Source organism: Malaya genurostris, chromosome 1 (assembly GCF_030247185.1).
Source record: "Malaya genurostris strain Urasoe2022 chromosome 1, Malgen_1.1, whole genome shotgun sequence".
In the NCBI taxonomy this organism is placed as follows: domain Eukaryota; kingdom Metazoa; phylum Arthropoda; class Insecta; order Diptera; family Culicidae; genus Malaya; species Malaya genurostris.
Window position 1 is genome coordinate 62,051,354 of NC_080570.1, and position 26,049 is coordinate 62,077,402.

General features: G+C 39.6%; 1 protein-coding gene across 3 annotated transcripts in view; it reads left to right on the forward strand.

Moving 5' to 3' along the window:
- LOC131440255 (serine/threonine-protein phosphatase 4 regulatory subunit 3) overlaps positions 1-18,411 on the forward strand; it is a 54,175-nt gene extending 35,764 nt beyond the window's left edge. For all 3 annotated transcript variants that reach the window (XM_058611368.1, XM_058611370.1, XM_058611369.1), the window contains 2 exons: positions 15,404-16,332; positions 16,398-18,411. In XM_058611368.1, coding sequence (XP_058467351.1) covers positions 15,404-16,332; positions 16,398-16,484 — 1,016 coding nt within the window. In that variant the 3' untranslated portion in view covers positions 16,485-18,411. The remainder of the gene's footprint in view (positions 1-15,403; positions 16,333-16,397) is intronic.
- Positions 18,412-26,049: the final 7,638 nt, after the last annotated feature.

Below are 26,049 nucleotides of genomic sequence, written 5' to 3' on the forward strand. Positions count from 1 at the left end.
CTTCGGTTTTTAGCGGATTGTTATTGATAAAATAATTATTTGTATATATTGTATTGTAAGCTGCGATAAACAATTTCATTCGTCGATGCCTTTCATTTGCTGATGGCAAGAGATTTTCGAAAGACTTCAACTAATCAGAAAATTCTGATGCTCAAGTTTATCGGTTAACGACATGCTTTGGAAAAAATACTGCTGTATTATCCCACCGTATGATATATCATACGTTCAAATGTTAACAACAACGAGAAGACCAATGTTTGATGGACAGAAAGGATGTTTGGATGTATGTTTGGTATCGGTCGGGTGACGGCCAGGATGTAGACCATGTTCGATATACGCGCTATTGTGTCTGACTGTGTGTTAGAGTGTCTTATAACAAGGTTCAGAGCGGCGAAATGGTAGTGCGTATGCACGGAATGAATAAGAATGCAGGTTCGAGTCCTGTCTCTGAGCGTATCTTTTTCCAATAAACCATCTTTTATGTTAAGTTTTCATTCATATTTATATTCATATGTTTCCACTCGGTCATTGCAAAAAAAAACTAAATATTTCATTGTTTAACATATAATTTTGGAATTTCGCCACAGAAATAACTAATTTGAATCTTTGGCAATGGTTTGTCAAAAGATGGAAGTATTACACACGAATATGTTGCTTACTTTTCTTTGGTCATTTGTGTTGGTTATAAGACAAATAAAACACTTGAGTACAATTTTAATATACAAAGAAATTAAATTATCAACTGGTGCTCTAGTAAAATTGTTAGGAATTAAACTTTTAAAGTAAATATTATTATATATGAAGTTTTGCGCACGATATATCATACGCTATTCATATTTATGATGTTAATTTAATAAATTTGAATTCGCAGTAAAGTTTCATCAGGATTTCATTCATCGATTCATACATACGGAACGAATGCAATCTAAATGATACTTTATAAATAAAAACGTGCTTAATCCACCTATCAGTGAGATGATACCTTTTTTATCAATCCGCATGTGTTTTTTTCATGAATATTCTTCGGTTTTCATGACATTATTTTAATGACCGTCGTTTTAAGCTGCAATTTGACATTTTAATCACTCATTACTCTATCTAAAATGGTTACAATCGATTAAACTTTTCATGACATGTCGAAGTGAGTTCCACTTTAGAATTTACGGTAATTTAAGGTACTTCCAGAGCCGGTATTCAGGAACCAGCATAAACCAAACCGATTCGTATGACTATATGACGAATAAATTGCAATAGTTTTGAGTCCAACTTTCAAGCTTTTCGGGATTATCATCTTCTATATCGGTTTGAATTTTAAAAATTCATCCTCCTGTAATTCCAGAATCGGAAGTCAGTATTGAATAAAATTAATTAATTTTGTGTGGGACTATAAGTTTATTTTAATTTGAATTTTTTTCTGAAATTCGATTTGGCTTTATTTGAGAAAACGATTGAGCTTTGAGAAACGATTCGATACTGGAGCCGGAATTCGAAAATCGGTGTAGCCGAAGTCAGACAAATTGACCTGATTAGTTTACATTTGTTTCAATATGTTTAAAAATCAGTATAGACATCTTTGAGAAATCGTAGTACGAGTTAAATTGTTGGGTGCCTTCCGAATCGAAAACTGAATACCACTAAAACTGAAATAAGTTTATTTGGTTGTCGACTATTCAAATCAGCAAATCTTAGATGATTCTTAGATATCATTTGAATCTTAGATCGGTTCAGCCATCTACGAGGAAAATAAGTTACACAATTTTAATTTCGTTTCACATATCATCCTGTAGTTCCGGAACCAGAAGTCGGATCCAAACATAATTCAGGAACCTTGTTTAGGAGCATACGAATTTTCATATGAATCTGAGTTTGTAGAAAACGGTTGAGTCATCTTCGAAAATAAGGTAAAAAATTGAGTGAAATTATTTGTCACATATGCATTTGCTGATCTCGACGAACTGATTCAAATGGTATATGGGTGTTTTGTTCTTCCAGCATTTATTGCTGTAAGCAGTTTAAATCAATATAATTATGAAATTGTTCAGAATTCGGAAGTACTGCCATCTTTCCAATATGTCATATTCGAACGATTATGTTGCCAAAAACGAACCGTGCTAAAATTGGTCCGAGGCAAAATGTCATGAAAAATAATGCTGTTCACAGTCTTTTTGGTACTTAGAAACAAATGTATGTAACAGTATAAAAAATCGTGTTTTACGTTGCTCCCAAGCCTTTCTTTGCCATACAGCGCTCAGAACTTCTACTGCTGGAATATGGGGGAAAAGTCGCTTACACAAAAAATTCGATATCTCCGTTAAAAATGAACGGATTTTAACAATCTATGGCTTGTTGGATAGCTAATACCGTGCGGAATCTAAGTCTGAAAACATATTCTGTTTTCAAGGTCAATTGTGACAGATACTGTCAAAAAACTGAAAATTTTGACATAAAACTTCGTATAACTCAAAAAGTAAACATCCGATCTCAAAACCATTCAATAGCGTTCTGGGTGACGGGGAGACCTTTCATTTGCGACTAGTTTGATCAAAATCGGTCCAGCCATCTCTGAGATCTCGACCTCTTAGTTGACAACACACATACAGGCACACACACACACACACACACACACATACACACACACACATACACACACACACACACACAGACACACACACACACACACACACACACACACACACACACACACACACACACACACACACACACACACACACACACACAGACATTTGCTCAGTTCGTCGAGCTAAATCGATTGGTATATGACATTCGGCCCTCCGGCCCTCGGAAAATTTTTCGAAAGTTTGAGCGAATTCTATACCTATTTTTTATATATATAAAAAAAGGTAAAAAATAATTAAATCCAAGAATTCATCGGCGGTTTATTCAATGTACAATGCTCCGCACGAAAGGAGGCTCCAGTATTTCAAAAGTAATAGAAGTTGTTATTTCAATTGTTATTTACAGTGGTGTAACCAATCAGTAAACAGTCTAGTCCCCACCATCATTGAAAATAACCAGGCACATTCGAGACATATGCTTTCTAAGAGGTTTTCAACGAAGCAAGCTGTAGAAACGCCAAATCTTCCGTATTTTTCAGGACAGCAGTGTAAATGGAATAGCCTTTCCTGTAAATTTGCTTTTTAGATTTGTTCGATAGGCTTCGCGTCGGAAGACTTGGTAAGCCAAGGTGGCGATCGTTAAAAGGGGCTTCGATGTTTTCGAGCAGTGTCCTCTTGAATCATCTACTCGGTCGGCTGTGTTTGAAGACTTTGAATATTTTCGATGCAATCAAATTGTGCGAGTAATGCTCCACGCAACCAAATTCTCGTTCTGAGAAATATCCCCATAAATTCACTTTTCTCGGATGTTTGACAGTGCTTTGAACGAAACTGGCACTGTTTCCCAATCAGGCACGCTTCACTCGAACTCTCACACCCAAAAAATGATCTCACCCTTGAACTTCGCTTTCGATTCATTTCGGTCATTAAGCTTCTCCGTATAGCTTTGCTTATTGGTTCACGCAGGCAGAGATGTCCATTTTCTCTGTGTGACGTAGAGCAAGTATAATTTCTCCCCTCGCACTGACAACATCAACGAGAGCTCTTCTCTTTCGCAGATATACACCACTATTATAAAGAGTATGCACGCATCATGAGAGCGAATGTTTATTTTCTTTCAACTGTGCTAGACTGGATCACACCAATTTGCTATAGCGAAGCTCTCGAATTCTCTGAGGTGGATGAAGATATTTTCTCCGAAGTGTGCACGCCGGACTCTGGTGTACGGTTCGCATAAGAGAAGCGTGGGGCACGCATATTCAACAAAAGCGCAATTTATCGTTAAAAATTAGTTTTTCCTTGCTGCGAAAAAGATTGTCATAGCAAGGCCATCGTTACCCTCTATAAATTTTAAAATTAAATCACAGAAGTGTTCGCTCACTAGCACGCACCAGTGGTCATTTGGGTGTATTTAGGCGAGTGCGCGTTAGAGCGATTCATGCGAAAAGAATGTGTTTCACTCGCGCCAACTGCTTTAACCACCAGCACACACTTAAATTCTGTCTATTCGACACTGAGAAGAAATGCGCTATCCTTTGTGTGTGATGTTTCGCTTCTTGAATCCCCCGTGTAGACAAAAATCTTACACCAGCGTGTATCACTCTGGTGAAATGCCATCACTGCGCGCAGGCACAGAGTACGGTTATTACTAAACATATGTGATAACTCAGTCGTGCTTTTAGGACGTCGGTTTTGTTTTTTACATTCAAGAATATCTCTATTTATGTACCTTTCAATCCACTTCTCAGCGAACCGCTTTGATATGTTAATAATTAGACACAGTAGATTAGATAAAGTAGAATACGATAATTTTGATTCTTTCGCATGAGTTCACAGTAAGGTACCTAGACAATAAAATTGGTCGACCGTAGAACTGCATACTGTGAAAATTGAATACGCTAACTGGATGAATAGGCTCTGTAAATACTCCGTCATTACAGGTTGACAGACAATAAGGCGGGGCGAAAGAGAAGCCTACAGCCTATTACTACAGCCTACTTTGCACACGCAAATCGACGTTGCAACTGAGACAGCCAAGGATGCCAGATTTATCCTTTTAATTTAAAGAAATTATCTATGATTCCACTAACACATTTGATTAGCAACGCACACATTCCTATATGAATTTTCTTTCGCAGAAATTTTTTCGAAATATAAATTTACGTTCCTTTGTTTAGTAATTCCGCAAAATAGAAACCTTCAAATTAGCACGCGAAACGCAATCGATATGGAAGGTTTTTGTAAAAAAAATTATTTTTCTGGAAAACTGCTTTTTTAACAGAAAATATTTAGTTTTGTTTATTTTGTTTAGCGCGATCTAATACAAATGCCTTAAAGCAGTGTAGCCAACTTTTTTAACTAGGGAATTAAAATCTACATTCATAAAGTGTAAGCAATTTCACATCAAACATTGTTGGAAAATTAATCAAAACTTATATTTCATCCAAAAAATCAGACTTAACATTCGTTTGAGAGCAAATTATTGCTAAAAAGGCTGTTTGAAACTCAATCTTTCAAGCCACTTTGTTAAACTGGTTGCACTGCACATATAAATACATAGATCCATGATATACGTACCAAATAAAATTTACGTAAAACACAAATCACCAACACGAGTAAACTTGGTTTACATTTGATCCTTAAACGCTCTTTAGGACACTTTGTTTTTGAAGACTTTTATGGGCTCATTGTCAGTCTGTGATTGATTTCAGAAAACTGTGAAAATCTGTGTCGTTGCATGTTCAGAATCTGTGAACCTGGCATCTCTGGAAAGAGAATCAGTGAACCTGGCATCTCTGGAAACCTGGCATCTCTGGAAACAGCAACAGTCATTTAGCATAAAGTCGTTTGGCATAAGGAGTGTATCGAAAATAAGCTATCCACATACATTTGTGTTGTACGCATGTATTTGTGATGGGTTTTTATACTCAGATCACAGCATGCTGTGCGTTTGGCTGTCAGCTTTCATTTGTTCACTTGTTTGTGCGTTTGAAAATTACTATGCGAAAATTGGTGAAGCGGTTTGGAATTCATCAATTCATCATCACTATTCTTTGGATGAGCTAACAGGAACTGGACAAGAAAGTGGTATCTCTAATCATGAAGAACAAATCAATGTCAATACGTGATTTGACCAACAAAGAGCAGGAACGAGTGTCGGAATGATCCAGCGTATCAAGAGGCGAAATCACCTGAAGACCTACAAGAAGCAGAAAATCTCGAAACAAAATGTAGAACAGAAGAACCGAGCAGCAACAAGGGCCCGGAAATTGTATTCACGTCTTTTGCAGTGTCCGGATGCATGCGTTTTAATGGACGATGAGACTTATGTAAAGGAGGACTCAAAAACCCTTCCAGGTCCACAATACTTTACTGTCGTCGTTGGGGAGGATGAGAGCGATGCGGACAGGTCAATTCAAGTGGAGAAATTCGGTCGAAAGATACTGGTATGGCAAGCAATATGTTCCTGTGGTTTGAAGTCAACCATTTTTTACACTACCGGAACTAAAATGCAGAAATCTATCGATCTGAGTATTTCCAGAATAGATTACTGCCTTTATATAAGAAGCATAGTACACCTCCACTGTTTTGGCCGGATTTAGCGTCGGCTCACTATGCCAAAACCACTGTCAATTGGCTTGCGGAAAAGGGTATAAATTTTGTTGGGAAAAATATCAATCCACCAAATTGCCCTCAGCTTCGACCCATCGAACGTTACTGGGCAATCGTGAAGAGGGTCCTCGTACAATAGAGGATCAATTTTTAGTTCGAATAAAATATCGTTTTTTTCATTATTTGAAGGAAAATTTTGTGGATAGCTTATTTTCGATACTCTCCTTAACTGTCGTTCGGCATAAGATTATCTGGTATACGGTTACTATAGGGATAACACAGCGAGGACAAGGAATAACCTGAATCATGCCGTTGTCCTCGCTGTGTATAGCTTTGTCGCAAAAATATTCGCTGTTTGTATAACAATACAAAAATACAAAATAATTTAGAAAGTTCAAAAATCTTGACATCCGCGGCCACCGAGGTTAGTTGGAATATTTGCACATCAATTTTCTATTTAATGCCAATTAAACGGTTGCCAAACAATCGTTCTGCTAGATGGTGTGTATGCCAAATGACCATATATGCCAAATGATCATTTATGCCAAATCATCGTATGCCAGGTGACCTTCGTAATGACTGGACACCAAATTAAGGATTAGAGATGGGCAAAACAGCTTATTTCAAAGAACTTGTTCGCAGTACTAACAACATTTGATTCAGTGTATTCTACAGACATTACTTTAAATTCAACTAAAAACTGTTAGACGTGTAAGGTGACGAAATATATTAGTTATTCACCCTCATTCTTGTTTACGGCCGTATGCGATACGTTCGAAAGTATAGCAAATTCGTATTCCCGTTTACGTTCGAACCAATCACACTTTTAAACATCGTACATGCACAATAACAACGCCCATCCAACTTTAAATTATCAGTTCTGGTACAGATTTGAGTTGTAAATAAAAATCTTTGATGTCATTTGTTATTTGACTTGTTTTTTTCACTGATTTTGTATCACCATGTTTGCTTACGTCCGTATCGACCATACGACGAACACATGCTTTCGAACGAATGCGAACAAGCCATTCTTGTTTTCACTCGAACGTGTACGTACGCGATTCCTGTGCAAAAGAAGGATCGGTGGCGCAGGTAGTTTTTTAAGCATCAAGGAAGTGACGAATGCTACATAATAAATAAATATCGTACTCAGGACCAATTTTATTCCAGTCGGTAAATGAAATTTTCAAATTAAACTTCGTGCAAAGTAAAAAAAAGCATTTGAAATAGCAGTCCGATCAGTAGTATCTGCGAAAAATATGTTGCATTTTTCTTGCAATTTTGTCATGTTTTCGATAGCCTATATATTTATTTCATTGGTACAATCATGCATTTAATATAAAGTAAAGCATGTTTACCCATGGCGCATTTTCCATAAAGTACTTAATAGATGCAAAATTGATGCGTAAAAATTTTGAACCTCGCATATGGGCTCCCCACAAAAAACAGCATTTTACTATACTGCTATGCTTTCTAAATGATTTATGCAAAACACAAATTTATGATTTGATTACAAATCACCTTTAGATTCGAAAATAATTTTGTTAGAGATCGTTTAAACTTTTTTCAATGTGTTCGAACGGTTGATTCGCAACATTAAACTGACGAATCGAAACCACGACATTTCGTCTATTCGTCCGTAAACGGGAATGGGACATTTCGTTCGTACGAATGATGTTCGAATACACGTTTCGTTTGAAACTAAAATGGCATACATTCTAGCGTTTCGCATATGGTTAATCACATGAATTGGACTGATTACATCAAGGCTTAGCATTTATTTTAAGAAGTTTACTGATATTTGAATATTTTGTGGCAAACGAGTCGCGTTCGAATTCATTCGAGTGAAAACAAGAATGGCTTATTCGTATTCGTTCGAAAGTACCCGTTCGTCGTATTGCGGATACGGACGTAAACAAGAATGAGGGTGATTATTCAGACGCTTATGTGTGCGGATGTTTTATTTAACCTCGCGTACGCTGAGCCTTCGATATACAGTCCACTTGAATTGTTTGAGCTACATTTTGGTACTTCTAACCGGATCGGTAGCCAGTAATCGAGAATCGATTGATCGCGATCTTCATGTGAGAACATAGCGAATTCGGAAAACGAAAACTAATTTTCGAACGGGAAAAGACGTGTTCAGGCGTGTTCGTGAACGAGAGCTGAGTGCAAAAAACAAAATGACGCCGATAATGCGTACCCCAAGAGGGACAGAAGATACAAATACTGGAGCTGAAGATGAGAATGATTCGTCACGTGTTTTAACAGTAACTGAACAATTACATCAACAAAATCAGAAGGAATTGATCCGACGGGAACGCGCCGAATTCGATATCATAACGAAGAAAAAGGAAACAGTCATGAGAAAACTGGTTCGAATACGTTCAGCGATGAAAAGACCTGCAGCAACAGACAAGCATTATTTACAACTACAGATAAAGATGCTGGAAAGTTCATACAATGAATATAATGACTTACAAAATCGCATCTATGATTTGAACATTGCGGAAGATGTTCAATGTACAGAGGAAATGCGTTTCGTTGAGTTTGAAGAGTTTTACAGTTCTCTATATGTACAAATTACAAAGAGTATCGAAGCAACGGTAAAGGCGGAGTCGGAACCAACAGAAGTTCAACATATTCAGAATACGCCGTACGTCCCTCCTTTGAAAGCTCCGTTACCTTCATTCGATGGCAATTTCGAGAATTGGTTTGCGTTTAAAAACATGTTTCAGAATGTGATGGCACGATACGACACGGAATATCCGGCCATCAAATTGTACCATTTGCGCAATTCGTTAATTGGTTCTGCTGCTGGTGTGATAGACCAAGACATTATCAACAATAATGATTATGATGCTGCCTGGGAAACTCTCCGGGAGCGGTTCGAAGACAAACAGGTGATAGTTGATAAGCATATAGATGCGATATTCAACATTCCAGTTATGACAAAGGAAAGCGCAGTTGGGCTTCGAAAGCTAATAGACACTGTTTCAAAAAACGTTGATGCCTTAAAGAACCTTGAATTACCGGTGAACGGATTGGGTGAAATGATACTGCTGAATACATTAACGAAAAAGTTTGACCTGGAAACCCGCAAGGCGTGGGGCTTGAATCAGAAAGACAATGAATTGGCGGATTACAAATCAACAATGGAATTTCTCAAAGAACGGTGTAAAGTTTATGAGAAAATAAGTCGTAGTAGCAAGGAGACAATGGAATCCGTAAAACAAGTACGCTCAACGGGAAAAATGGACTCGAAGGTGCATAGTCTTGTAACTACCAACGAAAAATGTTCACATTGTAAGGGAGACCACGAAATTTGGAGGTGTGATATATTTAGAAAAGCGATTCTAAGTGAAAAATACAATTCTCTTCGCAAAAGTGGTTCGTGTTTCAATTGCTTGGAAAGAGGCCACATCACGGGAAAGTGTAAGTCAGAGAAGTCGTGCAAGCAATGTGGCAAACGTCATCACACCTCACTGCATCCATCCGATTCGCATTCCGGCGAGTCAAAGGTGCAAAACGAAAACGAAACACCTAAAGCAGACGCGGTGAAAACATCGACAGATGTCAGTGGCACAGCGATAAATTCAGTAACGAATGGATCAACTCTTTGCTCAAACGTTCAATTTGATCAAGATACGTTACTTGCTACAGCGGTTGCTCTTTTATACGGTGCAGGAAAGCGGATATTGCATTGTCGAGCGGTATTAGATTCTGCTTCACATAAGCATTTTATTACGGAACAAATGGTGACTAGACTTGGATTACAACGTAAAAGAGCCAACTATACGATCCTCGGAATTGGTGGTAAACAGATTACTATTCAATACAAGGTACATACGAAAATCAAATCGAGAGTGAGTGATTACGAATCGCAGTGTCTTGAGTTTCTTGTTGTAAAGACAATTACAAATGAGCTTCCGTTACAACGTTTCGAAACGGCCCAGTTTAATATACTGGAAAACATCGAACTAGCTGATCCTGAATTCAACGTGCCCGGACAAGTAGACGTTCTAATTGGGTCTGGTCTGTTTTTCAAATTGATAAAAAGCGGTCAGCTGCAATTGGCAGATAATTTGCCTGCGGTCCAGGAGACTTCACTTGGCTGGATCGTAAGTGGATTGATTCCAATGAATCATCTCAGTGAATGCGATACACTCTGCACGATGGTAACTGAGGATGACATCGGTAAGTTACTTGAACGCTTTTGGTATTTTGATTCGTACGACGAAACAGCTTGTTCAGAGTATTCGTCCGACAACACTTGTATAACTCATTTTCTTGAGACATATCGACGAGATGAGACCGGCAGATTTTACGTTCAATTACCGTTCAACGATCTAAAGGATCAGTTGGGCAACTCGGAATTAATGGCAAGAAGAAGATTTTTAGCTGTTGAACGAAGACTTGATAAAGATCCCAACCTGAAACGACAGTACATTGAATTTATGAATGAGTATAAAGAGTTAGGACATATGGTTGAAGTTATTTCTGAGCCAGGTGAAGATCCGACTACAGTATTCTATTTGCCCCATCATTGTGTGTTGAAGCCTTCAAGTACAACAACAAAACTTCGAGTAGTGTTCGATGGATCTGCGGAGTCATCAACCGGAGTGACGCTCAACCAAACGCAAATGATTGGGCCGACAGTACAAAACGACTTAGTATCCATTCATATAAGGTTCCGAACGTTCCAGTATGCCATTAGCGCAGATATTCCGAAAATGTACAGACAGGTACGAATGAATGATGATTTCTTGCGTATTTTTTGGAGAAGTAATCGAGATGATCCTCTTAAATCATACACGTTAAAAACCGTGACTTACGGCCTCGCATCATCGCCATTCTTGGCAACAATGGTGTTGAGACAGCTGGCTGATGAAGAACAAGATCGCTTTCCGTTGGCAGCAATGGCCGTAAAGAAGTCTTTTTATATTGACGACATGCTTGCTGGTGCCAACACCTTGGAAGAAGCTGTGGAACTACTGCGACAAGTCACAGATTTACTGAACGTCGGTGGGTTCGACATACACAAAGTGTGTTCAAACTCCAAGGAGTTACTTGTCATGGTTCCTGAAGAAAAACGCGAGAAATTCGGTACAATTGATGATGCGGCAGTTAACTATTTAATGAAAACACTCGGAATAGTATGGAATCCATCTAGTGACGTGTTTTCGATTCAAATTTCGGAAATGCAACCGTCATTGCATCTGACAAAGCGAATAGTTCTAAGTGAAATTTCAAAAATTTTCGATCCGCTGGGTTTCCTCGGCCCTGTGCTCACAGCTGCTAAGCTTATCATGAGGAAAATATGGCTTCTTGATCTCCACTGGGACGACGCTCTTCCACAGGACTTAGTGGAGCTTTGGACGGAATTTCGTAAAAGGTTGCAAACGTTGAATGGTTTCGAAATTCCACGTTGCGTCATTCATTATGACTGTATTGGTGTCGAGCTACATGGATTCGCTGATGCATCCGATCTGGCTTATGGGGCTTGCCTCTACACGCGGTCTCTATTTCGTGATGGAAGTGCTGAAATGAGATTGAACTGCAGTAAATCGAGATTATTGCCAAAAAAGTCAGGATCTAAAAAGATCGTTACGACCCCGCGAGGGGAGCTACAAGCAGCACTTCTGTTGTCCCGTTTAGCAGTGAAGTTAGTTGGTGTCATGGATGTGCAATTTCGATCCGTTACCTTATGGAGTGACTCGCAAATCGTGCTACATTGGATCAAGAAATCTCCAGACGCGCTGATGATTTATGTGGGAAATCGCGTAATGCAAATCCAACAACTGACAAACGAATTTGAATGGCGGTATATATCGTCCAAGTCGAATCCTGCAGACCTCATTTCGAGAGGAGTTCAACCGAATCAACTTCCAGAATGCCAATGCTGGTGGACTGGACCCGACTGCTTGAAGAAAGTAGATATTCAGTTTGAAGATGCGCCAATACTTTCAGCAGAAATTCCAGAAATGCGAGTTGTTCTTTTCACCACGGGCGTTCACCAGCGATTGAAAATATTTGACACTATCAGCAGATTTTCTATTATGCAGAGATCTATGGCCTACGTCGTTCGTTTCACGGATTTCATAAAAAGCGGAAGAAAAAATCTTACAAAGGGGCTGCCTACAGCTGACGAAATGAGACGTGCATTGCTATTAATAGTAAGACTGACCCAACGAGAGTGCTTTGGAGCCGAAATTCGTGCATTGAAGGAAGAAACTCATTTCAAATATTCACTGAAATGCTTGAATCCCTTCATCGACGAGAGGGATGATATACTACGTGTAGGAGGGCGAATTCGACACTCTAATATTCCTTATGGTAGCAAACATCAGTTACTATTACCGTCTAAACATCCCGTAACCGTTGCTATTATTCGTCATTTGCACATGAGTAACATGCATATCGGTCAGCAGGGTTTACTTGCTGTTGTGAGGCAACAATTTTGGCCTCTTCGAGCGAAAACCGTCATTCGAAATGTGATTCATAAGTGCACTCCATGTTATCGCACAAACCCCAAAAGAGCAACCCAACTAATGGGAGATTTACCGGAATATAGAGTTCAAAGTGCATACCCATTCGCTAATGTCGGAATAGATTTTGCTGGCCCCTTTACGTTGAAGTCGGTAGCGTCCGTAAGAAAATGTATAATGATAAAGGGTTATGTATGCGTATTCATTTGCATGACCACACGTGCAATGCATTTGGAAGCTGTGTCGAATCTATCAACGGATGCATTCTTGGCAGCTCTCCAGCGGTTTGTGAGCAGAAGGGGTTTGCCGGGAAAGGTATTTTCCGATAATGCCACCAATTTCGTCGGTGCGAACAATGAGTTAGCGAAATTGGCCGATCTTTTTGAAAGTGAAATGCATAAGAAAAAATTGAATGGCTTTTGTGCTGAACGGAACATTGAGTGGTCATTTATTCCTCCTCGTAGTCCTCACTTTGGGGGACTATGGGAAGCTGGTGTGAAGTCAACTAAATTCCATCTGCGCCCAATACTGGCGGACCACAAGCTTTCATACGAAGAATTGACGACCGTTTTGGCGCAAATTGAGGCGATATTAAATTCGCGTCCATTGATTCCATCTTCAGACGATCCAAACGATTTGACTGCTATTACGCCAGCTCATTTTTTAATAGGTAGAGAGTTTCAAGCATTTCTCGAGCCATCATACGAACATGTCAAACTTGGTAGACTATCACGATGGCAGGTTCTGCAAGACCTTAAACAGAAGTATTGGCGTACCTGGTCAACAGATTATCTTCAAGGGCTTCAACGACGACAACGTGATTTCACAACGACTAAGTTCAATATTGGCGCATTAGTGCTGATTGTCGATGAAAATCTCCCTCCGCTTCAGTGGAATCTGGCTCGTATAATAGAGTTGCATCCAGGCAAGGATGGTCACGTGCGAGTGGTGACTTTGAAAACGAAAGATTCTGTCATCAAACGGGCAGTGAAAAACGTATGTTTGTTACCACTTGATGATGAAGAATTGGATACATCATAGCTTATGAAATGCAGCCATTTCAACGGCCGGGAGCATGTTCGCAGTACTAACAACATTTGACTCAGTGTATTCTACAGACATTACTTTAAATTCAACTAAAAACTGTTAGACGTGTAAGGTGACGAAATATATTAGTTATTATTCAGACGCTTATGTGTGCGGATGTTTTATTTAACCTCGCGTACGCTGAGCCTTCGATATACAGTCCACTTGAATTGTTTGAGCTACAGAACTGTTCACTGATGCATAGTTCTTTTAAAAGAACTAGTTCTCCTGAGCCGTTCGTTCGTTCTTTTCATAGTTTTCATATTTGTTTGTGCAAAGACTGAACAAAAACTTAGTTTTGTTAGATCAAGCAATTTAGTGAGCAATTATATAACCGTCCCACAAATTTGAACTTAACTTTCATGATGAAACTGTCGTATTACAGAAAAAACGTTCTCGATAAAAAGTTATGCGAGCAAAAAAAAGGTCCCTTCACTTCATCAGAGGAACTACCGTTCTCGAAAAAACAACTATTGCTCATTCATTCTTTCACAAGAACTAGTTCTTTTGAACCGTTCGCGAACGAATTGCCCATCTCTATTAATGATGCATCTCAGATTGTTTTCTTATTCATTTTTAAGATGTGTCTGAATTTTCCAAGAACCATGCGAATCTGTTCTAGTTCCAACGAAACCTCTGTAACCAATCGGCTGATATAATCCGCCCTAATCAAGTGTCACGTAAGTCGGAATCGCCTTTTGTAATTGCACATGTAGCCGAGCCTCGACCTGGAAGGATTGTTAGTGTTAGTAGGATTATATAACGAACGTACAGAATCATTGTGCACTAAGAATCTACTCTGAAATCTGTAGAAACAAAATGAGCGAATTCCACAAAAGAAATGTAATACAAAGGCTTTGTTCTGCTAGTTGCATACGTAGCACATGAACGTCATACCCGATTGGGGGAGACCGGGGCTGGTTGGCCGAGTTTTGCCTTCGGAATTTCTATACTTCTATCACTTCTCACTTTTTTAGTCCTAATTATTTTGGACTCAGTTTCGGCAGCATTAGTGAATTTTTTTTCAGCTCTCGCTTGCGTTTGGTTTCATTTTTCTCCTCCTCCAAAGCTGCTGTTGTTGGGGAATCGTTCTAAATTTGGTTAAATTTGCGCTTAAAGACCTCGGCGCTCTTCCGAATTCGTTCGCACACTCGCCTTGGGGGAGGTCTGACGTCTTCGGAATGGCCTACATTGGCAGTATATTCTATACTAAGGGACGAGTTTTGTTCGGCTTTGGGTTACTCAATCTGTGACAAATCATGTCGTTTATTGCTTTTTGTTAATTTAATTATTTATATTACTCATTTCTCTTTTATGTTTTCATTATAATCATAATTCTTAGCATAATATCTAATTTGGTTAAAAAAGGGGAACATTTCATGAATATTCAAGTACACATTGCTCCAAGCTAAAATTGCAGTTCGACCGACCAACCCCCGTACAAAACTTGGCGGACTCTGTCGTCTCAACCGTAGGCAATTCGCGACCATGTCGCATGAGATGCGAATGCGATCAGCACGATGTGCATATTCAAACGAAATATTCGCATTGTATGAGGATTAGGGGCATACACTTCCGATCCAGCAATTCGCACTTCCTTCTCGGCTTAGAAACAATAATATACATACTCTTTTATTTTAGGTAAAATCTTCGACAAGAAGTCTCCCGAATCGTCTCCGACAGCCACCTCCGTAAATGGTCCCAAATTCAGTAGTAACAGTACTAGTAATTCGGCGACATCGCAGCAGTCTCCACTGGCCCAGCTCCAAACGAGTCCACCATTGAACAACAACAACAGTACCGACATCAACAGTAACAGCAGTAGCACGGAATCGTCGGAGGAAGCTGCTTCCACTATTCCCCAGCATCCGTTGGCAGTAGCAGCGGCAGCGGCAGCAGCTGTAGCCGCAGTTGCGGCGGCTTCCGTCAATTCAGCTTCCTCCTCTGCCACCTCCTCTAGCAGCAGTACAGCTTCCACAAAGGGTGATTCGGTAACGGAAGATGCTCCACTAGTTGATTCGGACAGTTTGCTGTATACGAGCGGTGAACTTCTTTCGGACAACTCACACGAAGCACCTGTCGCAACAACGACAACCATCACGGACCCGATCGAAGGGGAGGACAGTTGCAGTCCAACCAAGTCGTTTGAGACCGATTCACTACAAAGCACAGCCAGCGATGGTAGCAGCAGTGTGGACGATTGTACTAGTTCATCTAGCGAAGCCATTGAATCTCTCGTGTCCACCGAAATAGAGCCAATGAAACGATTAGTTGAGGATAGCAGTGCCAACGTCGTGCCGTCGGAACAGTTAGAGGATGTGCGACAAAATCGTAGTGACGATGCTGGTAGCAGTGATGTACTGGAGAATAGTTCTTCGGTTAGCAGCAACAGTAGCAGCAGCAACAGCAGCAGTAATGGTGATATTGAAGCTTCAGCAACGTCGTTGGTGTCCTCCGCGACGATACCGAATGCCGTCGATGCGGCGCCGGATGTTACCGAACCAGACACAGATGGAGCGGTGGATGTCTCTGCACCGGCGGCTGCTGCTGTCGTGAATACCCTCAAGAAGGTAAGTTATAATTGGTTTTGGTTCAGTGGTACAGTGAACTTAATTTTTTTGTTTTCCCGCGACAGGCACTTGTGGACTACGAAGGCGATTCGGATGATGAGGACGATGACGACAGTGACAGTCCCGTACATAAAAAGGCGAGAATAGCATAGCATCATAATCGTTACCGACTACATTGTCAACGTCGGGAACACCTAAACCATAATCATAACCATAGCCATCAGCAGCAGCAACAGCATGTCGTCGACTTTGCTCGCGAAGCTACCCCTGACAACGCCGGTGAAGACGTTCCGCTCGATGCTGCTACACATTCACATCCTTAACGACCGCAACATCAACGGCTGAAACAAAAAAAATTATACATAAATCTTATAAATACATGTGTATCTAGAAATAACATTCGGTAATTTAACGGAAAAACCGGGGAAGAAGAAAATAGTCTAAAACTGGCAAAAAGATATCCAAAAAAGGTAATTTGGCATAGAGAAGTACACCCGTTTCCTTCTTTGTTTAGGAAACAGCAGAATAAGTTTGTTCAGAAAAGCGAGAGAGAGAAAAAAAAACAAACAACTTTTAATTATTATGCTGGATAATAATTAATGATATAGTTTAACTTGAGAACAAATAAGATAAAGAAAAAAAACGGATAAACTGAGTACGAGTAAGTCTAATTCATATTACTAGAATTGAAAATCAAATACAACAACATACAACTGCGGAAAACTACACTACTATTACTATTGCTGTGAAGTGAAACTCGCTGCAGAACTAAATGGCCGGCCGAACGGAAAAAGGTAGAAAATATATACAAATCAAACACCTTTCGGTTGCAGAAGACACTAACAGTTTTAGTCACAAGGAGATGTAAAAAAAACTTGTATGAGCAAAATTATCCGAAATAAGAACACGATTTTTCCAAACGATCAGAAGCTTTTCGAAACACGTTATTCGGCGATAAGAAACATTATTGAAGCTGCTAGAACTTGAGAAGTGCGCTGGTATTTCGTGTATTTTGTGACACTCTCATCACAAAGTAAAATAAACAAAAAGTCTACTCACTCCAGGAATGCAAAATATTCGGCGTATTAGTCGGACGACTATTGAAAATATTAAAACAAAATAACAAAAAAAACTAAAATGGTACTGGAGTTAAAACATGTTGAAATTTAAAAGAACAAGAAAACAGAAAAAAAAACAAACAAACTGGAATCTAGAATATAAGGCAGACACAACTGTGAGAGTGTGAGTTAGCTGGAAGATCATTTCCTGGTTTCCTCGAACTGTGAACGACGAACTCCCTCAGCTTTAGAATCGAATTCGGCATATTTGTTCTCTTTGTATGTAACCAAAAAAGTATCACGCAAACCTAGCACTTCCCAAGCGGAAAGGCTTTTTACTTAGCTGGGCTTCGAAGTTTTTTTTTAAACTTTTTTTCCTAAATAACTCGAGAGACGGGAAAATGGATGCGCTAGTTTTCATTTACCTTTCTCTCCATGGTTCTCAAAAAAAAAAACATCTAATTTTCTTTGCATGAACAGCTTTCGAATAGTATATTTCCAAGAAGTATGCTCTCCCAGACCTGTTCGCATGCGCTGTAGTCGAAATGTTTCGATATCTTTCGCTTGTAAATAGTAGTTACTCAACTGTAATTAGTACTAAGTCAAATTCTCGTAGGAAATATAAAAAATATACGAATAATCTAGCGCGTAAGTAGAGCTGTAAATGTTTAAAGGAACAAAGAAAAAAAAGATTAGACAACCAATCAATTCCCGCAAGTTCGGATGAACTTTCACTCCCTACCGAAAGACCGGTATAAGCAAACAGCCTTTCCGCTTATGTTAAAGTATCAAAAAGCGTTAATTTTGCTTACAGGCGCCTCCACAGTACCGCATTTTTGAGCGCTGACATCGTCGCTCGCGAGTGAAGTAACTATAGAGAACAACCAACTGTTAGTTGAGAGGGATTCCGTTTAATGAAATGAATAAAAGGAATTAGAAAAAAATACAACTTTTTACAAGAGCTAAAATGAGATGGAAAAGTGAATGAGAAAAATAATACACAAAAAAATATTTAAAACAAGCCTCCTGGTTACTGTAGTTGATTTTGAAATATCCGAAAATTTATCCATAGTTTACAATTGCCCTTATTCTGCGAGTCGAGTGAGGTGAGATAAGTCGAGTCACCCGAGTCACGCGATTCTGACAGTCGAATGAAGTGACAAAAGTCACCAGGATGAACTCTCAACGTATTCCTGCAGTCGAATCTGGGTGACAAAAGTCACCGGGGGTGAGTTTTAGAGTCGATACCTGTGAGTTAAGTGACAGCAGAAATATAAAACGAAAAATCGAGATTTTCAAAATTTCTGCTATAAAAAGGTGAATGATGTACGGAAAAGGATTTAATTGTTTTTTTTCAGGCAGAAAACCCGAAATTGTTAATCTATTTAGCTATTCTCAAAATATGCGCTCGATCGGAATCGCTTGCATAAATCGGCTAAATCAAGTCAAAAATACATATTTTTACAGCTTTCTGGCTTCGCTAGCGATGTTGATATTGTGTCACGTAGCCTTGAGAAGATGATGAAAACATAACTCGGACTGAAAGCTGAAGCTAGGCGTATCGGACTGATCATAAATGCGTCAAAAACAAAATACATGATAGGAAGAGGCTCTAGAGAAGAAATACTACGCCTTCCGCTACGAATTTTGATAGACGGTGCGAGCTCGTGTATTTGGGCTCACTGGTGACCGCCGATAATGATAATGAGAAATTCAGAGACGTATTTTGGCAGGGAATCGTGCGTACTTTGGACTCAGAAAAACTCTTCGCCACCGCACGAAATTAGATGGTCAATTTCGTGCGGTGGCGTACTTTTCTCGATGGTTACAAGACCGGGACTATGTTGGCAGAGGACCAACGCGCCCTGTGTTTTTGAAATAAAGGTACTGAGGACCATCTATGGTGGAGTGCAGATGGAAGACGGAACGTGGATACGGCGTATGAAATACGAATTACAACAGCTGCTAGGAGAACCACCCATCGTACGGACAGCTAAAGTCGGACGTCTACGATGGGCTGGGCATGTCATATGGATATCGGACGACAGCTCAGTGGAAATGATTCTTGAATCTAATCCGACTGGTACAAGAAAAAGAGGAGCAAGGTGGATCGATCAAGTGGAGGGTGATCTCAGAAGCATCCGTGCCTTGAGTGGCTGGCAACGAGCAGCCATGGACCGAGTTATGTGGAGACGTATGCTTGATACAGCAAAGGACACCCTAGCTGTTAGGTGGTGGTGGTAGAGAGTGCGAGATATCGTCAAATCGAAAGTTATTTGTCATTTTTTGCTGAATCCCTCGGAAGTTTTTTGCAATTTTATGCCGGAGAAGATGAAGTCTCCAACAATTTCGTCGATCCTGCAATGACGTGATTGATCAGAGGAAGCATCGTTCGCTGCATCGTTCAGATGGAAGGCAGACAACGCAAGAATAGAGCGGGACTTCGGCAAGCTTGCTGCACATCAGCAATTGATCGATACAAATCACAAGCTCAGACTCAATCAATTGTACTTTCCAACTACAGTGGACTTCAACGAGAACCCCGCTTCTGATGGTTTTTTCTACTGTTATGCGGGCAGCTTGTTGAGCTACGTCCCGAAGAGAACATTCCTCCGAGCATGCCAAAAAATACTCGTTCATACATTTGTACATACCGCTGACGATTTGGTAATAAATTTAAAAATTTGAGCGATTGAACTGGAAAACTGTAAACGGCGAGTGAATCACCGCCTGATTCGTTTGGATCTGGTGAGTACTTGCCATTTGTGTTGACACGCAAGACACTATCAACGTTCCCGTGCACAGGACCGGGACAACTGCTGATCACAGTGGTACAGTGGCATGAATGTAGGAGACAAATCAGAGGCTTCCATGGAGTTAACTTCCCTGCGCCCTAAAATATCAATTGATGCATTGAACAGTACGGCAACTGGTTCAAGACAAAGGGCAGACATCTGTAAGTGCGAGATACATTAGGACTTGGAAGCGGATAGACGAAGTAATACTTCCCACGATGTGAAATTTAGAAGACTTCTTAACGCACATACAGTACCGGCTGGAGTATACTGGTTGCAACGACTAGACTGTGGCGGGGGTTTCGAAAGCTCCAAAATATCAATTACAGTCTGAAATCACAGTAGAAAAAAAAGGCTTTTTTGGGGAATTATTTTGGGATCCAAAAAATGGAGTAATCCGAATTTTGTATAAAGCACGTTTTAATATGTATATTTAAGTACAAAAAAATGATCAGCTTTAAAAATTGAAAAACAAAATAGCGGCTTGGCGGCATTTCCGCGAAAGTGCTGCATTTTTGACGGCCGGAAACATAAGTCAAGTAAATCTTGATCAATCGATTCAAAAATTTTACAGAATATTCTCGATAGTTATCTCCACAGAGGTACGTAGGGGTTTTTTAATAGCCCTTTGAAAATAAAACCGCATTTTTTCATCACAAAATTGTTAATAAAAAATATATTCACAATTTTCAAAAACCCCTACTCTGTGGAGATAACTATCGAGAATATTCAGTAAAATTTTTGAATCGATTGGTCAAGATTTACTTGACTTATGTTTCCGGCCGTCAAAAATGCAGCACTTTCGCGGAAAAGCCGCCAAGCCGCCATTTTGTTTTTCAATTTTAAAAACTGATCATTTATTGTACTTAAATATACATATTAAAAAGTGCTTCATACAAAATTCGGTTTACTCCATTTTTTGGATCCCTTTAAGTTATAGGTGTTACGAAGTGTTACATGCCTTACTTTTTTGTAAGTTATACACTTCACGAAGCGTGACCTGCCTTACTTTTTTGTAAGTTATAGGCGTGACGAGACGTTACATGCGTTACTTTTTGTAAGTTATAGGCGTGACTAAGCGATAAATGCGTTAAGTTTTTGTGAATCATAGACACTACGAAGCGTTACACGTGTTACTTTTTGGTTAGTTCTAAGCGTTACGGGGAGTTGCGAAGCGTCACGTTTTTGTAAGTTAAAGGCGTTACGAAGTGTTGGATACGTTACTGTTTTGCAAGTTATATGCATTATGCAGCGTTACTTCTTATGAGTTATAGACGTTACAAAGAGCTACAAATCTGTGAGTTGTGATGCGTTACATGAGTTGCTTTTTAGTAAGCTTTAGGTGTAACATTTTGTAAATTACAGGCGTTGCGAAGCGTTATTTATGTTACTTTTTTGTGAGTTAAGACGTTATGAAGCGTTACTAGTGTTACTCGTTTGTAAGATAACAGCGATACATGCGTTACTTTTTATAAGTTTTGGACGTTAGGAAATGTCACATGTGTTACTTTTCTGTGAATCATAGGCGTTACATGCGTTACATTTTTGAAAGTTATAGACGTTACTTTTTTGTAAGTTATAGGTGTAACACATTAATTTTTTGGTAAGTTATAGGTGTTACGAAGCGTTACATGCGTTACTTTTTGTAAGTTACAGATGTTAAGAAGCGTTACATTCGTTTCTTTTGTGTAAGTTCTAGATGTTACGAAGCGTTATATGCGTTACTTTTTTGAAAGTTACAGGCGTTACTGAGCGTTACATCCGTTACTTTTTTGTGAATTATGACGTTACGGAGAGTTACAAGCGTTAATCTTCTGTAAGGTACCAGCGTTACATGTGTTACTTTTTGGAAGTTTTGGGCGTAACATGCGTTACTTTTTTATGAGCTATAGGCGTCATATGTGTTACTTTTTATGAGTTATAGACGTTACAAAGCGTTACTTATTTGTAGGTTGCTATGCGTTACAAGTGTTGGTTTTTAGTAAGCTTAAGGTGTTACATTTTGTAAGTTTTTTTTTTCAGATATATTTTATTAAGGCACAATCTGTTACAGTTTATGATGCCAAGGGCTTGTCCCTGTGGGTCCTCAGGAAACACTCTTGTATCTTTGAAGATCCGGCGTGTGTCCCTCATCGATGGGAGTGGTTCTTCGTGGCGGTGGTGATGGAAACATGGGAATAATTCTCGTGACATGGAAACATTTCAAAGGTTGCCGCATTCTTTTGTGGGTCCGCGGTAAACACCCCCGGGTTACGAGAACCCGGCGGGTGGCCCGCATGTTGACTGTGGCGGCTTTCCGTGGGCGTTTATAATGATGTTGCCGAAGAGAATGAAAAAAAAAACATGGAGAAGTAAATGTTGTGGAAAACGGAGTGGAAAAAAGGGTATGGGAACGAATGACTAAAAACGACAAAGATCTAATTAGTTTACATCGAGATGGTGAAGAGTCGGGGGAAGATCTTGTTAGTTTCGATAGAGATGGTAGACAGGCAGGGGATCGGGAGAATCGAGCGGATGTTAGTGCCGAACCTGTAGGTGAAAATTATTCTTAACCTCGCCAAGGAAAGGAGAACTTTCTATGCCAGATGCAACGGATCACACTTGTATATTTATGTGTTTAAGATACTTGCCCAAGTAGCACACGTTATTACACTTCAATGACAGTAACTTATATGAAACAAATTAATGGAACAAGTTGAAGACATTGAAATGTGCATTATAACTGCTATGTAACCTGAAAAGCGTAAGAGGCGGAGCTTGGGCGACTTACCAAGGGTTGGAAAAAAACTTCTCAGTAAAGAATATTTGATTTGATTCACCGCACACATCAGTCACAATGAAACAGAAAATATAAGTTTGTGTCAAGTTACAATTTGTTGGTATTTTTCCGATTCAACATTTACGGCTAAAAATTGGCATCCGATAATGAGAGCTGAAATATAGAATTCAAGATTCTTCAAACTCACTATATCTACTCAAAATCTAAGTGCTATTCGATATTTATGGTGAAGTTGATCATTGTACTTATTGAAAACGTGCGCGCCTTCGATATTTTGGGTTTCAGAACATCGACATACAAAATAATATTCATATTTTTATTCCCTTCATATGAAATTTACAGCTACAAAGTTGAAATGTGTTCAGATAGTTTTTTTGTGATTAATATTAGTTTTTCATATACCAAAGTTAAAAACAGTTGACCAAGCGCAATAATTAAAAATTGCACTTTTTTTTTTCAAATTTAAAGAACATTTCATTCCCTGGTCATAATGGTAGCCATTGGCATAAGTTTTTCCATGCATACATTGCCGTGACAAAGTGTAGAAATATTCTCTCTGGTAATGCGAATGTACTTCCCGAAACGGAACAAGTTTGCTTCGCACATGTACCGGTAAAAAAATTGCGAATAAGCGCAGATTTAACTTTAGTCAATTTTTTAAAATTTAAGGAATTTTCTACTTATTCTACTTATTGGTTTAATATTATTGTCCGGGATGTACGGAAGCTTTCAACCGACACTGTATTTGTATTTCTTTGTTGCATCACAACGAATACGGTAACCGATATGAAATCATTACTTAACTTTGCCTTACAGTGTGTCACTTTTTCATTGTCGCATTTTGTTACGGTGACGAGTTGGCGACTAAAAACAGTCAATGCGAACACGTCGTAAGAGTTAGAACTTATTGTATGATTAGTATGATAAGATGTCAATTCGTAACATTATTTTGACTCTATTGTCACCATCATAATACGACTTGTTTCGTCGTGTTTGTCATGCGACCATTATGCAGCATCTGTTTTGTTTTTATTTTTTATGAACAAGTTACATGTGCTACTTGGGTGTATATGAGCATCATATATGAAATATCCCGATTTGCCAACACATCTCGAACAGGTACATCAGGTGGTCTACCTCGGGCCCTGAGGGAGTCCTTCAATAAAGACCTGGCGTCAGTATACTCCACGCACGTCCACACGATATGCTCGATGTCCTGATAACCGTTACCACAAGCGCAGAGACCGCTCTCTGCGAGTCCAATACGCCGGAGATGCGCGTTGAATGTGTAGTGATTGGACATGAGCCGAGACATCACGCGAATGAAATCGCGACTCACGTTCATCCCCCTGAACCATGGTTTCGTCGATACCCTAGGGATAATGGAGTGTAGCCATCGTCCCAGTTCGCCATTGCTCCATGAAGTTTGCCAACTTTCGAGAGTTTTCTGACGAGAAATACTGAAAAATTCATTGAAGCAGATTGGTCTTTCATAAATATCACCTTCCAATGCGCCCACTTTAGCCAATGAGTCTGCCTTTTCATTGCCCGGAATGGAACAATGCGAAGGGACCCAGACTAACGATATTGAATAAGACCGTCCAGATAAAGTTCTCAAGTGTTCCCGTATTTTCCCCAGAAAATATGGGGGATACTTTCCTGGCTTCATTGCCCGGAGAGCTTCTATTGAACTTAGACTGTCCGTGACGATGAAGTAATGGTCTTTGGGCAAGGTTTCAATGATCTCGAGGGTGTACTGAATGGCAGCTAATTCTGCGACGTAAACTGAAGCCGGATCACTGAGTTTGTACGAAGCGGTGATGTTCTGATTGAAGATACCGAAGCCTGTGGACTCGTTGATGTTTGATCCGTCAGTGTAAAACACTTTTTCACAGTTGACTGTTCTAAGTTTGTTATAAAAAATATTAGGGGCTACTTGAGGGCGTATGTGATCCGGAATTCCACGAATCTCTTCTTTCATGGATGTGTCGAAAAACACAGTAGAATCAGAAGTATCCAAGAAATGAGCACGGTTGGAAACAAACGAAGAAGGATTAATATTCTGAGCCATGTAATCAAAATACAAGGACATAAAACGGGTCTGAGAATTGAGCTCGACAAGCCTTTCGAAGTTTTCAATCACCATCGGATTCAAGATGTCGCATCGGATTAGCAATCGATATGAGAGATCCCAGAATCGATTTTTCAACGGTAAGACGCCCGCAAGCAATTCGAGACTCATCGTATGAGTCGATTGCATGCAACCTAAGGCAATACGCAAACAACGATACTGAATTCTTTCCAGTTTAATGAAATGGGTGTTCGCGGCGGATCGGAAGCAGAAGCATCCATATTCCATTACGGACAATATCGTTGTTTGGTACAGCCTGATCAGGTCTCCTGGGTGGGCACCCCACCAAGTTCCGGTTATTGTACGAAGAAAATTGATTCTCTGTTGGCATTTTTGTTTCAGATACCTAATGTGACATCCCCAGGTGCCTTTGGAGTCGAACCAGACCCCGAGATATTTAAATGTGAAGACCTGAGCTATGGTTTCACCCCTTAGTTGAAGCTGTAATTGGGCTGGCTCTTGCTTCCTTGAAAATACAACCAGCTCAGTTTTCTCCGTAGAGAATTCAATACCCATTTGAATAGCCCAGGCGGATAAGTTGGCAAGAGTATCTTGTAACGGCCCTTGCAGATCGCCAGCTTTGGGTCCTATAATGGACACAACGCTGTCGTCGACAAGTTGTCTTAGCGTACAAGATGTGTTTATACATTTGTCGATGTCGTTTACGTAAAAATTGTATAAAAGAGGACTTAAACATGAGCCCTGAGGAAGACCCATGTAACTGAATCGTATTGTCGACAAATCACACTGTTCAAAATGCATGTGTTTCTCGAACAATAGATTATATAAAAAGTTATTCAAAACTGGTGAAAGACCATGCTGATGCAACTTCTCAGATTATAGAAACTGAATCGAAAGCCCCCTTGATGTCAAGGAAAACAGATGCCATTTGTTCTTTACGAGCAAATGCCATTTGAATTTCGGTTGAGAGTAACGCAAGACAATCGTTCGTTC